This window comes from Meles meles, chromosome 14 (assembly GCF_922984935.1).
Source record: "Meles meles chromosome 14, mMelMel3.1 paternal haplotype, whole genome shotgun sequence".
Lineage (NCBI taxonomy): Eukaryota > Metazoa > Chordata > Mammalia > Carnivora > Mustelidae > Meles > Meles meles.
This window is the reverse complement of record NC_060079.1, coordinates 75,219,409-75,240,318: the sequence shown is the minus strand read 5'-3', so window position 1 is coordinate 75,240,318 and position 20,910 is coordinate 75,219,409. Positions and strand designations below refer to the sequence as shown.

Sequence of the window (20,910 nt, the reverse complement as noted above, 5' to 3'; positions counted from 1 at the left end):
GGTGGAGCTAGAGACCTCAACTCTTAGCCCAGCTTTGCCACTAACAATAACCTATCTGACTTGAAGCAAATCAGTCTCTGCAAGTCTTTACTTCCACATGTAAACTGATAACATTCTAAGGGGGAAACTAATATGGTTCTCTTACTATTCTAAAATTGTACAGGCTACTCCTTTTAAAGAAACACAATTATAAGTAATTTGGATACATTTTAGTATGCAATTATCTCTGGGTTAGTGAATTATTATAAGTTAAATAGAACTATAGAAAAAGTTTTAGTTACATTTCCAAAAGACAGTTAAAGCCATATATGATCTTAAAAGTCCTCTTACATAACTGAAAGCAGTATTTTAACCCAACAGGGAGTCACAATATCAGCATCAGAAAAGGCTTTCAAAGTCTTGGCCTAACCTTCATGTCACACATGGCTTATTCCACCAAACTGAGACATGTCTCTGCCTTAAAAATTGGTAAACTCCTAACCTGACAGAACCCTGCATCATTCAGAGCCTTGCACAGATGGGCCCTTAAAATATCCTAATCTCACCCCCAGCCTGAGACTGCAAAATCATCTGCCATTCTACACCCAAGTGGTCATGGTAAATCCCTGTTGAAAAGAATATTAAAAAAAAAAAAAATTATACTTCTCTGAACTTCATTTTAAAATGTACATTTTTAGGGGCGCCTGGGTGGCTCAGTGGGTTAAGGCCCCTGCCTTCGGCTCGGGTCATGATCCCAGGGTCCTGGGATCGAGCCCCACATAGGGCTCTTGGCTCAGCAGGGACCCTGCTTCCCCCTCTCTCTGCGTGCCTCTCTGCCTACTTTTGATCTCTGTCGGTCAAATAAATAAATAAAATCTTTAAAAAGAAAAAAAAAAAGACAGGAATAATAAAGTAGAAAAAAGAGTAGAGTATTTAATGAATGGCTATAAGCAAGAATTCCTAGAAGCAGAAAGGCCCTCTACATGATGGCAAGCCTTCAATGTGGTCTGAAAGCCTCACAGACGGAACCACCACCAGGGGCCAAAAAGTATCACAGACTTTTTCATGACTAAGCATGCCACACAGTTCCTCCACAATTACCTCAGGAAACAGTACAGCAAAAGAGCTGGCCAATGACGTGGAGAATGAAGGCAGAAGAAACAGAGAAAAAATTAAACTTCCTCACAACTTACGGCCCACGGCCAAGTGCCTGGGACAAACAGAGTGACCTTCCTGCAGGAACTCAACTGCCTCAAGGTCAGTACTTTGCTCGGGGCAGAAGGTAACCTTAGCTTGACATTAGCCCCACCTCCGGTATCCTGTTAGTCTTCTTTAGCATATTAAAATCCCTTTGGAGATTTCCTTTCTCTCCAGCCCCCTCCCCCCAAGACAGAGGTTAGCAATCATCCTCCAAACATCTGGCACACTGGTATCCACCTGCAGGGTGTCATGACTAATTTTATGAGACAACAGCAAATGACCCTCAAGGCCCTGGAAACCTTGCTTCCAAAGTCCTTACTCACTTCCGTTATCCCTAACCGTCTCCCAACTTGAAGGTATATGGGCAGTCCCTCCCCACAAACCCAGTGCAGTCCTTTCTGCCCATGGGTCCTGCCCTGTGCTTTTATAAAACCACCTTTTATGCACATCTCAAGAATTCTTTCTTGACCATTCACTCCCAGACACATCAGCAAAGACAGCAGGCAGATCTGATTTCAGACATTTACAACAAAATATGCACCTCAGTAGATTCCAAGAGGGGGAGGAGTACTGTAAATTTCCTAACCCAAGATAGCCACATACATTTATTTTTAGTAATTACCAGTGGCCACCAAGGTGAGGCGTGAATCAGCTATTATTATAAGCTCACTATGAGGTTATGGCAAAAACAAGTCTCAAACCAAACTCTGCCACACATACAGACATTTATGAGCAGACATGAAAAGGATCTTAAGTGGGGCTCTTGGGTGGCTCAGTCAGTTAAGCATCTGCCTTCAGCTCAGGTCATAATCCCAGAGTCGGGATCCCGCCCCACACTGGGCTCCCTGCTCAGTGGGGAGTCTGCTTCTCCCTCTGCCCCTCATCCCACTCTTGAGCGCTCTCTCTCAAATAAATAAATAAAATCTTTTAAAAACAAAAAAGCATTAAAAAGGATCTTAAAATTTTCTGGATAAGCTCAGTGAAGTCTCAATTTCCTTCACTCTGTAATGCTCCAACAGACTGCATGAAAGTTTCACCTCAAGCAAATACATCAATAATCTGATTTGGCTCGTCATACTGTCAGACTCAAGCTATGGAGAACCCCCAGACAAGCAGCTGCATACAGGACTTCATTTATGGATCAAGCTTAGGTTCTATCTTAAAGGTAAAGAATGGAAGGCCGTGGGCGCCTGGGTGGTTCAGTTGTTAAGCTAATAAGCGTCTGCCTTTGGCTCAGGTCATCCTGCTTCTCCCTCTCCCATTTCCCCTACTTGCACTCCCTCTTGCTATGTCTCTGTGTCAACTGAATAGATAAAATCTTTAAAAAAAAAAAAAAAAACAAAGGCCAACTAGACTCTTCCATTCTGCTCCTTCAGGAGCTAAGAATTAATACTAAGTAAGAGCCAGAAGACGTATCTTGCATAGCACTAATTTCATCAATGACAGCCCATTTCTAACAACTATTAGAGCTAACGAGGAAGGCTACCAGAGCCACCAGGGAGAAAGATAGCTGGACCCTTTGTAGTATTCTGGACTGCTCCCCCACTCGGACTGTGACCTCTAGTACAAGTACTAGCTAACCACCCTGTGCAATGTTTCCAGTTAGGACAGCTCACTACTAGACTGAACTCAACACACGTGCAGAAATACACACACATACAAGCACCCCAAGGCATACTATCCATGCTGAAGTTTTCATATTAAACCATGGATTTCAGGGCACCTGGGTAGCTCAGTTGGTCAAGCATCGAACTCTTGTTTTCAGCTCAGGTCATGATCTCATGGGTCGTGGGCCCGTGTCCAGCTCTATGCGCAGCAGGGAGTTGGCTTGACATTCTCTCCCTCTACCCTTCCCCCTACTCACTCAAATAAATCTTCAAAAATTAAAAAAATTAAGAAACATGGATTTCATAACAGGGAGTTTATCACAGCTAATTCATCTGGATCAGTGCTGTCCAATAAAGTAACCACCAGCTACATAAGGTTCCTGAGCTCTTCAAATGTGGCTAACTGAATCAAAATGCCAGATGTATAAAATTATATACTAGATTGAGTAGGTTTGGTACAAAACAAAAAGAAGAATGTAAAGTATCTTACTGATATTTCAATATATAATCAATACAAAAAGTAACACTTTGGATAGAGAATTGAAACATACTGTTGAAAATGTTTTTAATGTGACTATGAGAAAATTTAAAATGATATGCCCTGCAACTGTGTCACTATATTGCTACTCAACTACAAGGAACTAGACCCTTTCTCCAAGCCTCCAGAATTTATTTTTAAGATTTTATTAATTTATTTGTCAGAGAGAAAGAGAGAGCACGCACACAAGCAGGGGGAGTGGCAGGCAGAGGGAGAAGCAGGTTCCCTACTGAACAAGGAGTCTGATACAGGGCTTGATCCCAGATCCCTGGGATCGTAACCTGAGCCCAAGGCAGACGCTTAACTGAACTGAGCCACCCCAGCGTCCCTCCAAGCCTCCAGATTCTTTTGAGTTTTATTTACTTCAAGATATGATCTAGAACATACCTCAGCTACTTCATTCTCAAATAATCATTCACCAGTTTGACCTTCATGACATTCGACCTGAACTCTCTCTTAACCAAAACTCCCTTCTGCCCTCTGAGGCCTTCGCTGTCACAAATTATGTTTTACCTCCACAATCACCACTTCTAGGTCTACCCATCTCATATTACAGCCTCAACCATTATCCTGTATCAGGATTTTCACTGGAATTCCCTTGTCCCAAAATTTACAATATATAAAAATGCCTTCAAAATTAATCCTATAAATATTAAGTGGGGGGAAAAAAAAATCAATAGTTTAATCAAAATCTCTCAAATGACCAGAATTTAAGAATGTTATGTTACTCTACTGAAAACAAGGGAAACACTATAAATTTATTCAATTTTTGGTACAGACACCAAAATTTAAGACTCAGATTGTGGCCCACAATGAAGAAAGGAAGATTGAGCACATATAAAACCTATGACATTAGAGCAGTAATTATACATCATTAATAACATTTACAATCTGTCCAGTGAACACAGCATGGAGACAAAGTAAAACCATTATAACTTTGCTATTCAAGTATTTAAATACTTACTTTTTCATTAGAATCATATCCTGCTGAACAGAGACAACGGGACACCATTAAGTGCGGTCTTGAGTAGTGTGGAACATGCTACCAAAAAAATAAAAAATAAAAAAAATAAGTGAAATGAATTACAGATACTTGAATGGGCTTTAAAAATAATTTTTTCAGGCTAATTCTTCCACTCTGCTTCTACCTAAAATATTTTACCAATCAATACATGTAGTTCCAAGCCACATGCCATAACTGTGGAAGATAAATCCTAATTTCAGACATATCCCTTTGGCACCCAAAAGAAACCAAAGGGCATCAGAAGGATCTCTAGAAAAGTAAAATAAGAGTCAACGGGTCAATCTTAATTATGGAGAACTGACGGTTACCAGAGGGGTGGGGGATTAGAGTGCACTTGTGGGGCGCCTGGGTGGCTCAGTGGGTTAAAGCCTCTGCCTTCAGCTCAGGTCATGATCCCAGGGTCCTGGGATCGAACCCCACATTGGGCTCTCGGCTCACCAGGGAGCCTGTTTCCCCCCTCTCTCTCTCTGCCTGCCTTTCTGCCTACTTGTGATCTCTGTCTGTCAAATAAATAAATAAAAACTTAAAAAAAAGAGTGCACTTGTGATAAGCACGGGAGGATACATAGAAGCGTTGAATCACTTACCGTTCATCTGAAACTAATATAACAAACTTATGTTAACTGGAATTAAAATGAAAACTTTAAAAAAACAAATGTCAATGGGTCAAATAAAATTTGAAAAAAGGTCTGATTAGGCAGACTGACACGGCAGGATCATAAGGTCACATACCACACAGAACTTCATACAACATAAAATAAGAGTCTTGGCTTTTAAGGAGCTTACAGGGACTGGAAAGTAATACGACTTTTTGTTTGCTGTTATCTTGAACATGATTTCTTATTTTTTACTTTTTCTCGTGCAGTGAAAAGGTAATGGTAATAATCAAGTTCACCTCTACTCCATTATTACAAATGTTTGTGGAAAAAATGCACCGTAAGGCTTTAAAACATCAACAACCAACATTAATAAAATTTATAGTCAAAGGTTTAAGAGAACAATTTTCCCAGTAGTTACTGATAAAGCTAGATCCAAAAAAAAAAAAAAAAAAAAAAGACGAAAAGAAGGTAGGGGAAGTGAAAGGCAACTGGTACTACCTCTTAGAACTTTCTAAGAAGACAAAGCAATTAAGAAGCCAATGTTTTTATAGCAACAATTTTCAATAAACTCAAAAATTCATATAATTTGTAAAGCATCAAGCCCCAAACTACAAAATGTAATCTTAATACAAAAGTGAAGCTAACAGGGCTGGGTGGCTCAGCCAGTTCAGCAGCTCCTTCCGCTGGGCTCCAGTCATGATCCCAGGGACGTGGGATTAAGCCCCATATCGGGCTCCCAGCTCAGTGGGGCGTCTTGCTTCTCCCTCTGCCTCTCCCCCTGCTTGTGCTTTGTCTCTCTCTCTCAAATGAATAAATAAAATCTTTAAAAAAAAAAAAATGAGTAAAGGGAATCCAGAGATTTTTTTTTTTTTTTTTTTGACAGACAAGATCACAAGTAGGCAGAGAGGCAGACAGAGAGAGAGAGAGGAGGAAGCAGGCTCCTTGATGAGCAGAGAGAACCCAATGCGGGGCTCGATCCCAGGATCCTGGGATCATGACCTGAGCCGAAGGCAGAGGCTTTAACCCACTGAGCCACCCAGGCGCCCCGAGTCCAGAGAATTTTAATTTGTCTAAAGTCCTCAGGCTAAGTTGTAATGGTTACAAGATTTAGGCTTGGATCCATTCAAAGCACTTCGATCCATTCAAAGCATTCTGGAGTTTATTTTGAGAAAATAAAAAAATAACAAACCTCCCACATTAACACCAATGTCTCTGCAAAGACAAGATTTGAGGAGGAAACAAAAATTTACCCGGAGAGTCTCGCCACTCTCTATGTGCCCCAATAAAAATTCAGTCTTCCGCTGCCTTCAGCAGAACAGACGTATTTACTTTACTCCTACATCAGACTTAGTAGGATAAAGGCAATACTTCTTTCCCGGAAAAATCAGGTCTTGTGTTTACAGCCTCAGCCAAAGCAGAAAACAAACTAAGAAAACAAATTTTAAGAATAAAGAAAAGCAAAAGCTCCCTGGGAATTTCTCAGATTTATACTGCTACAAGGCAGCACGGGGATATTTACACAAAATAAAGATACCAGCTTCCTATCCATTTTATAAAATGTAACAACAAAATAGTTTACATTTTTACAAATTCTCCCTAATTCTGTAAGGCACATAACGGTCTGCTGCATGAACAGATCAACATAATACTTTTACAAACAACAAAAATCAAACCTGTCTTTCATCCCGAACAAATAAAGGCTGTAAGTGAATCCTGACGGCAAAAACCCAATGGGCAAAAACCAAATGTGCGTCTTCCGGAGACGAAACACAACCTGAGGTGGACACCTGAGGTATTCGAATCAGCTTCAGAGAATGAGAACAATAGTGATGTTCATGTCTGGGGAAGGGAACCTGCAAAGAGCCACCTGGGGACACCTGGGTGGCTCGGTTAAGCATCTGCCTTTGGCTCAGGTCTTGATCCCAGGGTCCTGGGTTTGAGCTCTGGCTTGGGCTCCCTGTTCAGTAGGGAGTCTGCTTCTCCTTCTTCCTCTGTGCACTCTTGAGCACTCTCTCTTTCTCAAATAAATACATAAATAAGGCAGTCTGACACCCAGCAAAGAACTATGGGAGGGGGCGCCTGGGTGGCTCATCGTTGAGCATCAGGTCATGATCCCAGGGTCCTTAGGATCGAAACCCCATCAGGCTGCCTGCTCCGTGAGAAGCCTGCTTCTCCCTCTGCCTCTGCTGCTCCCCTGCTTGTGCTCCCTCTCTCACTGGGTCTCTCTCTGCCAAATAAAGTCTTAAAAAAAAAAAAAAAAACGAAAAGAACTACAGGAGAAGAAATCTGAGTTCTAACCCTAACTCTAGGACTTGAACCAACCACTCTGACGTCTCTGCTCTGTTCTAAGAAGGAAAGCTTCCATGACTCTTCTATAAGGTCTCCTACTAACAAAAACCACTACTATCCAAAAACAAGAGCAGGCCACAGGGATTACCTAACATGTACAAAACTCTGACGATTGTGGGAGAAAATGCAATCAATCCAACCAAAGTCAACAAGCAGGCCAAGAACGCAGGGACCCAGATCTCCCTGCTAACTACTCGGAGAGGAACAAACATGCAGAGCTACTTGGTGGAAATAGAGCTAACTGCATAGATTTTAATAAATATGGAATCATGCATTAAGTTTCTAGGCTACCTCTGGGAATAAAAACCTCAGGATTCTATTTCGTGAGATGAACCCATGAAGAACCACCTAAACTTACCCCAAAAGGAAAAAGTTTCTCTCCCAGAACCATTCAGAAATCTCAAGCGGCCAAACTCTGAGCAGTATTTGGGTCAGCTGCCTCAATTATACTACACTTACCTTTAGGAAACCAACACTAGACTAAAATATGTCTATGCCACAGTTCCTAAAATTAAACCCCCTCTAAGTTACACCGGCCAAAATACAGGAGCTGTAGCACTGTGTCTAAGTGATCGAGCTGGTTTTTTGGACTCTTTTATTACTATGTAAAATACTTGATTCTGAAGATCTAAGACTGTATCTTACCATCAGTACAAAAAATATATATATATGTATATACGTATGTGTGTGTATATATATATGTATCTTGAACACATGCGGTAAGCCAAATAACTAGAAGTAGAAAAGATCCAAGCAGAACTGTAACAGCTGAACTATAAGAAAAGAAATCTGTTTGGGCCACTTCCACAGCCAGTCTGAACTGGTTTGTAGCTGGGCCCCATAAAACCTTTGTCTGTTGCTGTTCACTGCCAGCAGACCTTCGTGGAAGCCTGAAGTTATAAAGAATACAAGCCAAAAATCAGACAATTCTGTAGAGATATAAGATAAAATTTTTCTATTTATTTCTATAATCTCTATACCCAATGTGGGAGTGGAACTCACAACCCCAAGATTAGAAGCTGCATGCTTCAGCAACTGAGCCAGCCAGGGGACCCTAATTTTTTTTTTCCAATACCGAGAACAGTTAGTAGAAATCTGCTAATTTGAACCGCTACACAGAATTTTATTATTTTTGTTAAGCATGTAACTAACTGGCTATAAGCCCAACACAAAAAAGAATTTTTTGTTTTGAGATTTTATTTATTTGACAGAGTAAGAGAACACAACCAGGGGGAACAGCAGAGGGAGAGGGAGAAGTAGGATCCCAGAACCCTGGGATCATGACCTGAGCCGAAGGCAGAGGCTTAACCATGTGAGCCACGCACGTGCTCCGCAAAAAAATTTTAAGTAGGCTCCATGCTGGAGGCTTGAACTCGCAAACACAAGATCAAGACCTGAGCTGAGATCAGGAGTTTGACACTCAACCGAGTGAGCCACCCAGGTGCCTGCAGTTCAGATTCTTTTCAGGTACTTCCTAAAACAGGGAGTCCTAGGGAAAAACCTTAACCAACTCCAACTATAAAGACTATCACAGCCAAAAGGAGAAAGGTCAGTGTGTACAAATGACTTCCCAATAACCTCTTACCATTGGTTCCCTTCGGCAAGGTAAAGATTGCCTCTATTTCCCACACTTAGTAAAGAAATGGAAATAGAAGGCAGCAGAACCTCCAGAATCACAAGTCACAAGACCCGAGTCGGCTCTTAACTCCCCTGCCTCATAGTTACGCCCCACTTGAGCAAACAGTTTCTCTGGACCCGTTTCCTTTCAATAAAATATGAAGACACCTCCCGGCTTTCCCAGAGCTGTTAAAAGGATCACATAAATCTTTACAGACTGTAAAGCACCAACAAAATATGATATTAAGCAATAACTAAACCCAGTAATGCAGCTGTCCCCTTCTTAAAGTTGTACCAGACCATTTGGGAGTTACCTTTGGAGCAGTAACAGTCAAGAGCTCTGGTCCACACTCTGATTTGCACGTTACCGTAAGTACACAGTAACTGTTACCCAAGGGGCACCTGGGTGACTCAGCGGCTTAAAGCCTCTGCCTTCAGCTCGGGTCATGATCTCAGAGTCCCAGGATCGAGCCCCGAGTTGGGCTCTCTGCTCAGCAGGGAGCCTGCTTCCCCTCCTCTCTCTGCCTGCCTCTCTGCCTACTTGTGATCTCTGTCTGTCAAATAAATAAAATCTTAAAGGAAAAAAAAAACTGTTACCCAAAAAAAGGGAGAAATGCTACAGCTTTTCAACAAACTGGATACAAGCCTACCAGTCATTGCAAACAGGGAAATAAATATATTTTTCGAACACAGCGCCTATTTTCACATTCAGAACATGGCCTCAGGTGGCAGCTCAAACTAGTAAATCTTACAGGGTTATCTTTAAAAAAAGAAAAAAGTAAACACTAGTTTAAAAACAAACGCTAATACAAAAACCAAAGCTACTGTTATTCCCAACACACCCACAGTCGCGTTTCGATGGTAACACTTCAGTCTGCTAACAGGCTAATTCACCATCAGGCTAATTCACCATCAGGACGCGCTCTGCTTCAAAGCAGCCGGCAGCCTCAAAACGGGATTAGCATGAAGCCAGAAGGTAATCTTACCGAGGAAAAGTTCAACATAAGCTAGTGCTTCAGCTTCAAACTTTCTTTTTTTTTTTTTAATATTTTATTTATTTGACAGAGAGACATCACAAGCAGGCAGAGAGGCCGGCAGAGAGAGGAGGAAGCAGGCTTCCCTGTGGAGCAGAGAGCCCGATGCGGGGCTCGATCCCAGGACCCTGAGATCATGACCTGAGCCGAAGGCAGAGGCTTTAACCCACTGAGCCACCCAGGCGCCCCTCAGCTTCAAACTTTCTAAGGAAAGGTCCCCTCCATGTTTCAGGACACGGAGCTAGGGAGCACCTGCTCAGTATTTACAACAGCATTTTAACAGTAGCGACCTTCCGCGGGAACGCCCTCCAAAAACACTGAAGTCAGGCTTTTTCACTTACGCATGGCTTTTTCTTCAAAACAGACACTAACTATTTAGTCTTTGGAGCCTCACCAGTCAGCCCAATCTTGTACGGTCTGCCATGACCTTCTGTCAAAGTCGAGGCTGGATACCCGGTGTCTGAGAGATGATCAAAGCTCACGATTCTCTGGCTTTGCCTCCCCGAAGTTAGAGCACCAGGAAACTATACACACCAGCTCTGAAATTTCATCACCCCCACCCGGCCATTCTTCCCACCCCACCTGTAGCAGATGCTGCGGGGGCCCACCTGGAGCCGCTTCAGCAAGCAGGGCAGCACCCCAGCTGCTGCGTGGACTAGGCACCGCGCACACCTGCCCCCTAGTCTGGCCAATCTGTCTGAACCAGACACGAGTTCTCCATCATGCCGGGGAGCTACCCCTTCTCAGCCCACAGCCAATGACTGGCTAGCAAGGGGTTCAAAAGGCCATCCCCACTCACCTCAAGGTGGGACCAATTCAGTCGTGCCATCTGGTAGTTAAGAACGGGCTGTCCAATACGGCAGCACCAGCCATATGCAGCCACTGAGCATTTGAAATGCAACAGTCCAGATTCCAATGTGCTCCAAGTATAAAATAACACACCAGATCTGGAGGCTTAATACCAAAACAATGCAAAAGGCTCCATTAATTTTTTTTAAAGATTTTATTTATTTATTTGATAGACAGAGATCACAAGTAGGCAGAGAGGCAGGCAGAGAGAGAGAGGAAGGGAAGCAGGCTCCCTGCTGAGCAGAGAGCCCGACGCGGGGCTCAATCCACCCGAGCTGAAGGCAAAGGCTTTTAACCCACTGAGCCACCGAGGTGCCCCTCCATTAATATTTTTAACGTATATGTTGAAATAACATTTTAAATATACTGAGTTAAATAAAATACATTAATATTAATCTCACCTTGTTTTACTTTTTTTTTTTTTTAAGATTTTCTTACTTGTTTGAGGGAGAGAGACAGGGAAAGAGAGAATCTCAAGCAGACGCCTCATGGAGTGGGGAGTCCCACATGCCACTCAATCTCACGACCCTGATCAAGACCTGAGCCGAAACCAAGGGCTGGATGCTGAAGCGACTGCAACACCAGGCGCCCCTTTGTTTTACTTTTTTTTGTTTGTTTGTTTAAGATTTTATTTATTTACTTGACAGACGGAGATCACAAGTAGGCAGAGAAGCAGGCAGAGAGAGGAGGAAGCAGGCTCCCTGCCAAGCAGAGAGCCCGATTCGGGCTCGATCCCAGGACCCTGAGATCATGACCTGAGCCGAAGGCAAAGGCTTTTTTTTTTTTTTTAAGATTTTATTTATGTATTTGACAGTCAGAGATCACAAGTAGGCAGAGAGAGATGGGGAAGCAGGCTGCCTGCTGAGCAGAGAGCCCGATGTGGGGCTCGATCCCAGGACCCTGAGATCATGACCTGAGCTGAAGACAGAGGCTTTAACCCACTGAGTCACCCAGGCGCCCCGAAGGCAAAGGCTTTAACCCACTGAGCCACCCAGGCGCCCCCCCCCCCTTGTTTTACCTTTTTTTTTTTTTTAATTTTATTTATTTATCTGACAGATAGAGACCACAAGTAGGGAGAGAAGCAGGCAGAGAGAGAGAGGAGGAAGCAGGCTCCCCGCCAAGCAGAGAGCCCGATGCGGGACTCGATCCCAGGACCCCGAGACCATGACCCGAGCCGAAGGCAGCAGCCTAAACCACTGAGCCACCCAGGCGCCCCCCCCCCCTTTTTTTTTTTTTTTGACAGAGATCACAGGTAGGCAGAGAGGCAGGCAGTGAGAGAGAGGGAAGCAGGCTCCCTCCTGAGCAGAGAGCCCAATGTGGGGCTCGATCCCAGGACCCTGAGATCATGACCTTGTTGTTTTACTTTTTTAATGTGAGTACTAGAAAACGTTAAATTACATTTGCAGCTCACAGTCCCGTTTCTATTGGACAGGGATAACCTAGAGCAGGGCTCCTCACACTTCCCCGCGCAACACTATCACCTGGAGGGCTTGTGAAAACATTGCTGGGCTCCATCCCCAGCTTCTAACTGGCCAGCCTGGGATGCCACTGCAAAATCCCTATTTCTCACAAGTTCCCAGCTAATGCTGCTTCTGCTGCAAACCGAGTCTCTGCTTCGAGAACCACTGCTCCAGAGCTCCCCTGTGGAATGAGACTAAAGCTAGTCTCCACTGGGGCCCCTTCCTTGCTTAGCTTTTTTTCCCCCCTGCACTATGCTGCTTTCTTCACGCTTCTGCTGACCACCCTCTGGCACAAAATCCCTTTCCAGGCTCTGCTTCTAGAAAATCTAACCATCCCACCCACCTTCAACGGAACTGTTTTTTCCACAACTCTAGCTTTCACAAAGGGCCAGATCAGCAGCAACCAATGAGATAGGTAAGATCGTTGTATTTTTTGTAAAACAAATACTAAAGTTATTTACTGGATTGCTAGTTGCCTTATATAATGTATTCTATGCAGTCAATGCTAAGACAAGGTTTATTCATACCGATGAAGGAATGTTCCTTACTACTATAAGACAAGGACAGCTTCTGGCCTACTGCTTTTCTCTTTCCTGTGGCTACTACGAGTTTCAAACTACTTTTCGTGCCCAAGCCGTATAAATTTCCCCTTTATCCGTTTTGTCAAATTTGTTAATATAATAAAAGCACTGAAGTCAGATTCGAGTTTGAATCCCGAATCTCCCACTTCATTGTTGTCTGGCCCCGGGAAACAGCTGTGAAAATGAGAATCGTTGAAGGTGGACTGGTAGGTAATTCAATGTGAATACAGCCTTCCTCCTCCTTTGCCATTTGCAGCAAACCCAGAATCATCCATCGACCCCAGAAGATGGTTTCAAACTACTTCTCCTTGCCCACAACCACTCATCGCCGCACAAACAACAAATAAGGTCAACCACCCCACTGCGCTGTAAATCCAATCAAATCATTTACAGAACTACCGTCTCCATCTTCTCTCCCAAGCTGCAGCCTTCCCTAACTCTAACACACTATCACACCCAGGGGCTTAGGTCAAACCAAGAGTCACTCTTTTTTTTTTTTTTTAATGTAAACTGAGCTGTAATTCACATACCGTAAAACTCCTTTTTTGAAGTATGCAATAGTGTGGCCTCTCAGTATATTCACAAGGTTGTGGAACCATCACCGCTATCTTTTTTCATCCACCTCCCCCCAAAGAAACCCCTTAAGTCGTTAGCAGTCTCCACTATCCCTCCTCCCCCCAGCCCCGGCACCTACTGGTCAGCCCTCTGCCTGCACGCATCTGCCTGTTCTGCACATCTCGTGTAAGTGGAACCCTACAATATGTGGCAGCTTCTGTGCCTTCCTTTCAAGGGTCCTTGATTCCACTCTTTGCCGACATCTCCCTTCTAACCCCACAGCAAGTACTCCTGGCTCGAGTCCCAAGGTACATCCCAGGTCTCAGCAGGTCTCACAAACTCCAGGGCCACCACCCGACCATGGTCACTAACTTGAATTTCCTCAGTGGCCTCCTGACTGGTCTCCCGGCTGCCACTCTGCCCTCCCCAGTCCCCACCGGGACAGTCTCCACAGAGGAGGCGCAGTCTCCTCTCCAACGTGAATCCAATCTGCTTAAAATCCTCCAATGACTCCCACTATTCGGGTCAATTCCACATTCATGCCCCGACATGGGTGCCCTGTCCACCTCATCTCCTCGCATTCCTCCCTCCCTCACGCCACTCCGACCACGGTGGCCACATCCATCCCTTGACTCTACCTAATGCAATGGCGTCTCAGAGCTTCTGCTTTGGCCGTGCCACGGACTGCCAGTGCCCAAGACTGTCACAGGGCAGGCTGGGTCCGTTTTCCTTCAAATGCCACATGTTCAGAAATGTCTCCGCTACTTTCTTTGGGTAACCAGCTCTCAACCTCGCCACAACTCTTTATCCCATCATCCTATTTTTCTCCTGTCAGAGCCCTCACTACTCTTTGAACTTACCTGTTTCTGTGACCCTGGGCAGTGGCCCCTGCTTGGATACCACCACAGGGAGGGCAGAACCGCTCGCTGCTCTAGCACAGCACAGCCAGCACCTGGCGCACAGCAGGTCTAGCGGGTTGAATGTTGCCCCCCAAAATGGTGTCCATGTCCTAGAACTTGTGACTGTGACCTCTCTGGGGAAAAGGGTCTTTGCTGATGTATTTAAGGGTTTCAAGATGAGATCATCCTGGAGCCTGTCATGGCCCTAAATCCAAAGACAAGTGTCCTGAGAAAAGAAAGAAGGACCCCCTGCATGGCTTAGTTGGTTAATTAAGCCCCTGCCTTCGACTTGGATCATGATCCCGGGGTCCTGGGATGGAGCCCCATGTCAGGCGCCCGGCTCAAGAGGGAGCCTGCTTCTCCCTCTTTCCCTCTGCCTCTCCCCCTGCAGTTTGTGTTCGCTCTCAAATAAATAAAACCTTAAAAAAGAAGAGGAGGAGGAAAGGAGGAGAAGACACACAGGGAAAAGGAAGGGAAGGCCATGTGAAGGCACAGGCAGAGACCGGAGGAATGTAGCCGCAAGCTAAGCGATGGCTAGAGCCCCCGGAGGCTCAATGAGATAAAGAGGCATTCTTCACTGGAGCCTTCAGAGGAAGCATGGTCTTGCCAACATCTTGATTTCCAACTTCTGGCCTCCTAACTATGAAGGAATAAGTGTGTGTTGTTTTAAGCTACCAGCTTTGTCCCACGGATGCTGTATTAGTTTTCCTGACTAAAATTATAACTCTGTATCTTCCAACATTTTTGAAATTCACTTGTATTTTCATTTTACGAACACTGACTCCATCACAGTTTCTGTCTTCTTTTAAAAATAAAAATGTCGGGGGGGCGCCTGCGTGGCTCAGTGGATTAAGCCACTGCCTTCGGCTCGGGTCATGATCTCAGGGTCCTGGGATCGAGCCCCGCATCGGGCTCTCTGCTCCGCGGGGAGCCTGCTTCCTCTTTCTCTGCCTGCCTCTCTGCCTACGTGTGATCTCTCTCTCTGTCAAATAAATAAATAAAATAAAAATAAAAAAAAAATGTCGGGGTGCGTGGATGGCTCCGTCATTAAGCGTCTGCCTTTGGCTCGGGTCATGGTCCCAGGGTCTTGGGGTCAAGCCTTCCATCAGGCTCCCTGATCACCAGGAAGCCTGTTTCTCCCTCTCCCACACCCCCTGCTTGTGTTCCCTTTCTCACTGTATCTCTCTGTCAAATAAATAAGTAAAATCTTTAATAATTAATTAATTGTCAATAGGAATTTAAAATAAATCATTTTTTAAAGATTTATATTTAAAAAAATAAATAAATAAAGATTTATATTTTATTTTTATTATCTATTATTATAAAAATAAAATATAATAAAATCTTTTTAATGCTTTGTATATAAATATATATTAAAATGACATGTAATATATATTATATATTATTATACATTTATTATATTTTATTATTATGTATTTGACAGAGAGTGAGAGAGATCGATGTGGGGCTTGATCCCAGGACCCTGGGATCATGACCAGAGTCAAAGCAGACGCTTAATGACTGAGCCACCCAGGCACCCCAAAATAAATCATTTTTTTAAATTATACAACACCCAGGAGTGGATAGCTGGCTCAGGCAGTAGAGCTCGCAACTCTTGATATCGGGGTTCTGAGTTAAGTCCCATGTTGGGTGTAGAGATTATGTTAAAAAAAATAAAATCTTTTAAAAAAAGACTGGAATCATTTGAACAACTCATTTTCCCTCACTCTTTGGATCAAACTGTCCCCTATCTTTCCTCCTTATTTAGAAAAGTGTTTTACCAATTATTCCTCTGTTCTGAACCTCTTTTTTTATTTTTAAGATTTTTTTTGTTTACTTGAGAGAGAGAAGGAGGGAGGTAGGGACAGACAGAGTGAGAGAAAAACACAAGCCAACTCCACACTGAGCACAGAGCCCAAAGTGGGGCTCAAACCCACGACCCCAAGATCACCACCTGAAACTAGAGCTCAAGGCTTAGCCAGCTGCACCATCCAGGCACCCCTTGAACATCTTAAGAACAAAATAAAATCCAAAAGCAGATATATAGATACACAAATGCCCACAGCATTTTATTATACCAGAAACTGGTTTCTGTAATAAACTTAGAAAATTTTTCTTCCCAAGTGATTGTCAGAGATCTATCAGCACAAGCTTGTGCAGCCACTCTGGAAAACAGCATGGAGGGTCCTCAAAAAGTTGAAAAGAGAGCTACCCTATGACCCAGCAATCGCACTACTGGGTATTACCCTAAAGATACAAATGTAGTGATCCCAAGGGGCACGTGCACCCGAAAGTTTATAGCAGCAATGTCCACAACAGCCAAACTATGGAAAGAGCCTAGATGTCCATCCACAGATGAATGGATAAAGAGATGTGGTATATATATTTACAATGGAATACTATGCAGCCATCAGAAGAAATGAAATCTTGCCATTTGCGACCACATGAATGGAACTAGAGGGGATTATGCCGAACGAAATAAGTCAATCAGAGAAAGACAATTATCATATGATCTCCCCTGATATGAGGAAGTTGAGAGGCAATGTGGGGGGGTTGGCGGGTAGGAAAGGAATAAATGAAACAAGATGGGATCGGGAGGGAGACAAACCATGAGACTCAATCTCACAAAACAAACTGAGGGTTGCGGGGGTGGGGGGGGGGTCGGGAGAGGGTGGTGGGGTTATGGGCATTGGGGAGGGTATGTGCTATGAGTGCTGTGAAGTGTGTAAACCTGGTGATTCACAGACCTGTACCCCTGGGGCTAATAATACATTATATGTTAATAAAAAATAAAAAATTAATTAAAAACAAACAAAGAAATCTATCAGCACATTGGAAAGATTTACCTCCGGCAATTCTAAAGCACTCGGATAGGCGTCAACATTCTTTTTCAAGACTAGGAAAGAAATTCTTGGATTTTACGGAACATAAAGCTTAAGCATTTAAGCTCTGTGCAGGCACCATATAATGAGACCATCACTCAAATGAGAGAGAATTTGTAATTGTAAAAGAAAGTTTGGAAATCACACCACCCAAGATTTACATCCTACCTCACCTGCGCCCCACCTGTGCCCTAAAGCTAGTTACTTAACTGCTGAACTTTTGTTTCCTCATTTGTAAAACTGCAACTTTTTACCTAGTTGTCAGATGGGTAGAGATAGTACATGTCAAAACCATGTAAGGAAAAAAACAAAAAAGAAACAAAAAACCATGTAAGGGACATAGATGTTCAATCAACTGTAGCAATCACCATAAAACCATGGTTCCTGAGCCCGTGAAAAATGCAGACAGGAGAAAAAACTAGGTATTTAAACAGAACGTGTTTAAAAGGCTAATACACAAAACAAATAAGACTAAAAGGTAAACTCTACATATACCCTAAAAGCAAACAAACTTCTGTTAACTGGCTAAATGATTACACTAAGGCCTGGAGTTGCCAGGCTGCCTTCTAGCCAACCGAATGCTTTGCAGGAGAGGAAAGAGGAATGAGAGGAATAAAATTTTCATATGGTTCTGCTTCAAATGCAGGCTCAGCAGAGCACATTTCAAATTCATGAAAGGGAGGGACAGAAAGAAGCTAAGCAGCAATTCAAGGTCTTCCAAGTTCTTCCCCTGAAGCGACAGTGAACTCCGGAGATTCCTCCCACCTCCAGGAGGAATTCCTTCTTGGCACAAGTGTAACTCTACTCCAGTCAGAACTACCACACATCCGCACCTATTGGGTCCAAAACTTCGTAAGAACACAGAAATAGACAAGACAGCGTCTCTGCCGACACACTGAAAGAAAGCAGGAAAAGAAAAATCAAAGCCCACATATTACACAATAGTGTATAGTAAGTGTATAGCAATATGTACGGTAACACCTTTCCCCTCACCCTCACCAATCTAAAACATCAGTGTAATCCCTCCTGCCTCCAACAGGAATGGCTTCCCATTACTAAAAGACAAAGATTAAAACAAATAGTTTGATCTACAAAGCACAGCATGATCTGATTCATACCTACCTCCCTACAACCACCTATTAATCTCTGCACACCACCACCCAACCAGGTTTTTCTCGGTGCTTCTACCTTGTCATTCCCTCCAGCCACAGGACCTTTACATATGCCAAAACCCTTCTCTTCTCTCTTTGCCTACAAAAAAGGTCACTTTAGGGGCGCCTGGGTGGCTCAGTGGGTTAAGCCTCTGCCTTCAGCTCAGGTCATGATCTCAGGGTCCTGGGATCGAGCCCCGCATGGGGCTCTCTGCTCAGCAGGGAGCCTGCTTCCTCCTGTCTCTCTACCTGCCTCTCTGCCTACTTGTGACCTCTCTCTCTCTGTCAAATAAATAAATAAAATCTCTTTAAAAAAAAAAAGGTCATTTTACCCTTCCAAACTTGTTTCAGTTTTCACTGGCAAAAGAAAATGCTTCTTTCCCTTAAGCTGCAGAGCATGATTAAGGGTACAGGTACTAGAGTTCTAAATCCTAGTTCTGCCACTTACTAAATCCACAGTTTTGAGCAGATTACGTAACACTTTGTGCCTCAATCTCTTCACCTATAAATGGGGATTATACAGCTGTTGTGAGGATTTAATAAATTAATTCCAGTAAAGCACCAGAACAGTAACTATGACACAGAGCTCAAAATCTTGACCCGGTCAAATCTGACTCAGTCAAATCCCTCCACTTTATTTCCTTACAGCACCAAGACCTCTCCCCTAATAGCATTTTACACTTATTTGTCTCTCCCTAATAGACTAAAATGTCTAAGACAGCAGAAACTATATTTGTTCCCTATCAATGGAACACAGGAAATAATCCAACAAAGACTTGTTGAATAAAAAAGTAGCTGAAAGGAAGAAGCCGAGGCCTAGCAAAGTGACTTGTCTAATACTACGCAAAACTTCATCTGCATGTCTCCAAATCCCATGCCTTTCCACTACACTATGCTGTCTCCTACATAAATTGCCTAAGAGTCTACTGATAGGGCCAACAAATGATTACAGAACACAGACAGCATTTAAAAACAGTAAATTTTGTGGCAACACAAAGAACGCTGTGTATCTTCAGAGTGGCATTTCAAAGTTGACCCTAAGCTAATACAGGTGCTTACTTCCTTTTCCAGCACCAGCTCCCCCACTGCTCACCTGGGCCTCAGTTCCCTCCTCTTTTAAAGAGTTGGATGGGGGGCACCTGGGTGGCTCAGTGGGTTAAAGCCTCAGCCTTTGGCTCTGGTCATGATTCCAGGGATCTCCGATGGAGCCCCGCATCCAGGGAGCCTGCTTCCCCCTCGCTCTCTCTGCCTGCTTCTCTGCCTACTTGTGATCTCTATCTGTAAAAAAAAAAAAAAAAAAGAGTTGGATGGGCCAGATCGTCTCTCAGGTGTCTTCCAATTCTAGAGTTCAGTGACAATAAATCACATTGTGTGGCTATTTTTAGATTTTTTTTTTTTTTTAAGGAAGTTTAACAAGCAGAGAGAACCAGATGACAGGTGGTTTTCAGGGAGACTTTCATTTTAAGGAATTTGCTCCAATAACTTAATAAACCCTATTAATAAAGTAAGGTAGTCTTTGCTCAGAAACAGTAAGATTCCATTTTCGAGATAAAACGTTAACGGCCACCCACAAACACTCCAACATATGAGCCAAAGCTGCCACCACGAAACCCGGGGACATACAGAACAGTGGCAAATGAGTTTAGCGCAGTACAAAACTCCGGCTACCACAGAGAAAAGAAAAATAAATTCACAGGGTGCGTACACAGCGTACCACGAAGTAATTCAAGTAAAACAGGCTCTCAAACGTAAAAGGTAGCAGCAATCCTGGCATCGCAGATATTTGAAGGCTGAGATAAACTCACAACCCTAACTCTACTTGAGCGGCAATTCAGCGTCCCTTCAAATCCGGAAAGAGGCAAGAGAAAATGGAAACTGTAAGGACCCTTAAAAATTCACGCCGGGAAGCTCGAGATCACGCCGAAGCCGTTACGGCAGGAGAACCGGCGCCCGGGAAGGCACGGACTCCACGGCCGGCCGCTGTCAGCCGCTCCCCGCGCGCGCGAGCCGAAGGCGCACGCCGGCCGGCGGGATGGGCCCCTCTGCCCTCCACCAGCCTCGGGGTAAGGGCTGCGGCGGGCGGCGCCGGCTCGGGGGCGCTCCAGCGCGACCTCGCAGGGAGAGGGACGAGGGTCGCCGACGGCTGCCGAGCCGGGCCGCGGCGCCGCCGGGGGAACCGACCGGCCACCCCCAGGCGGTGCGGGCTGCGAGCCCAGCGAAGCGCAGGCCCGCGGGGCGCCCGGTCCCTCCTCACCTTCAGGGTCCACAGCGCTGCGCCCCTCATCAGCGGCTGCGGCCATCGCCGCCCCCGCCGTCCGGCCGCGACCAGCACCGCCGTCCGCACCCAGAGCCCCGCCATTGTCACCCCTGCGGACCGGCGCTCCGCTGACCTCTCACCCCGCCGAAGGGGGCGGAGAAGGGGAGCGCAAGCGCTTCGGCCAATCACGCGCCGGGACCGCGGCCCCGCCCCCTACCGCGCACGAGGGGAAGGGGGGCGACCCGCAGACCCGGGGAAATTCGCGGCGGGCGGGGGCGGGCTCGAGCGGGCCCCGGGGTGAGCGAGGCCGGGAGGGCGCCTGGGTTCGGG

General features: G+C 44.7%; 1 protein-coding gene across 1 annotated transcript in view; it reads right to left on the bottom strand.

The window, feature by feature from the left end:
- The window catches only part of PCCA (propionyl-CoA carboxylase subunit alpha), a 405,590-nt gene extending 384,885 nt beyond the window's left edge, over positions 1-20,705 (bottom strand). Inside the window, exons 1-2 of the mRNA XM_045978130.1 lie at positions 20,578-20,705; positions 4,289-4,366 (exon numbers count right to left, since the gene is read on the bottom strand). Coding sequence (XP_045834086.1) covers positions 4,289-4,366; positions 20,578-20,682 — 183 coding nt within the window. The 5' untranslated portion in view covers positions 20,683-20,705. The remainder of the gene's footprint in view (positions 1-4,288; positions 4,367-20,577) is intronic.
- Between the last annotated feature and the right edge of the window lie 205 nt (positions 20,706-20,910).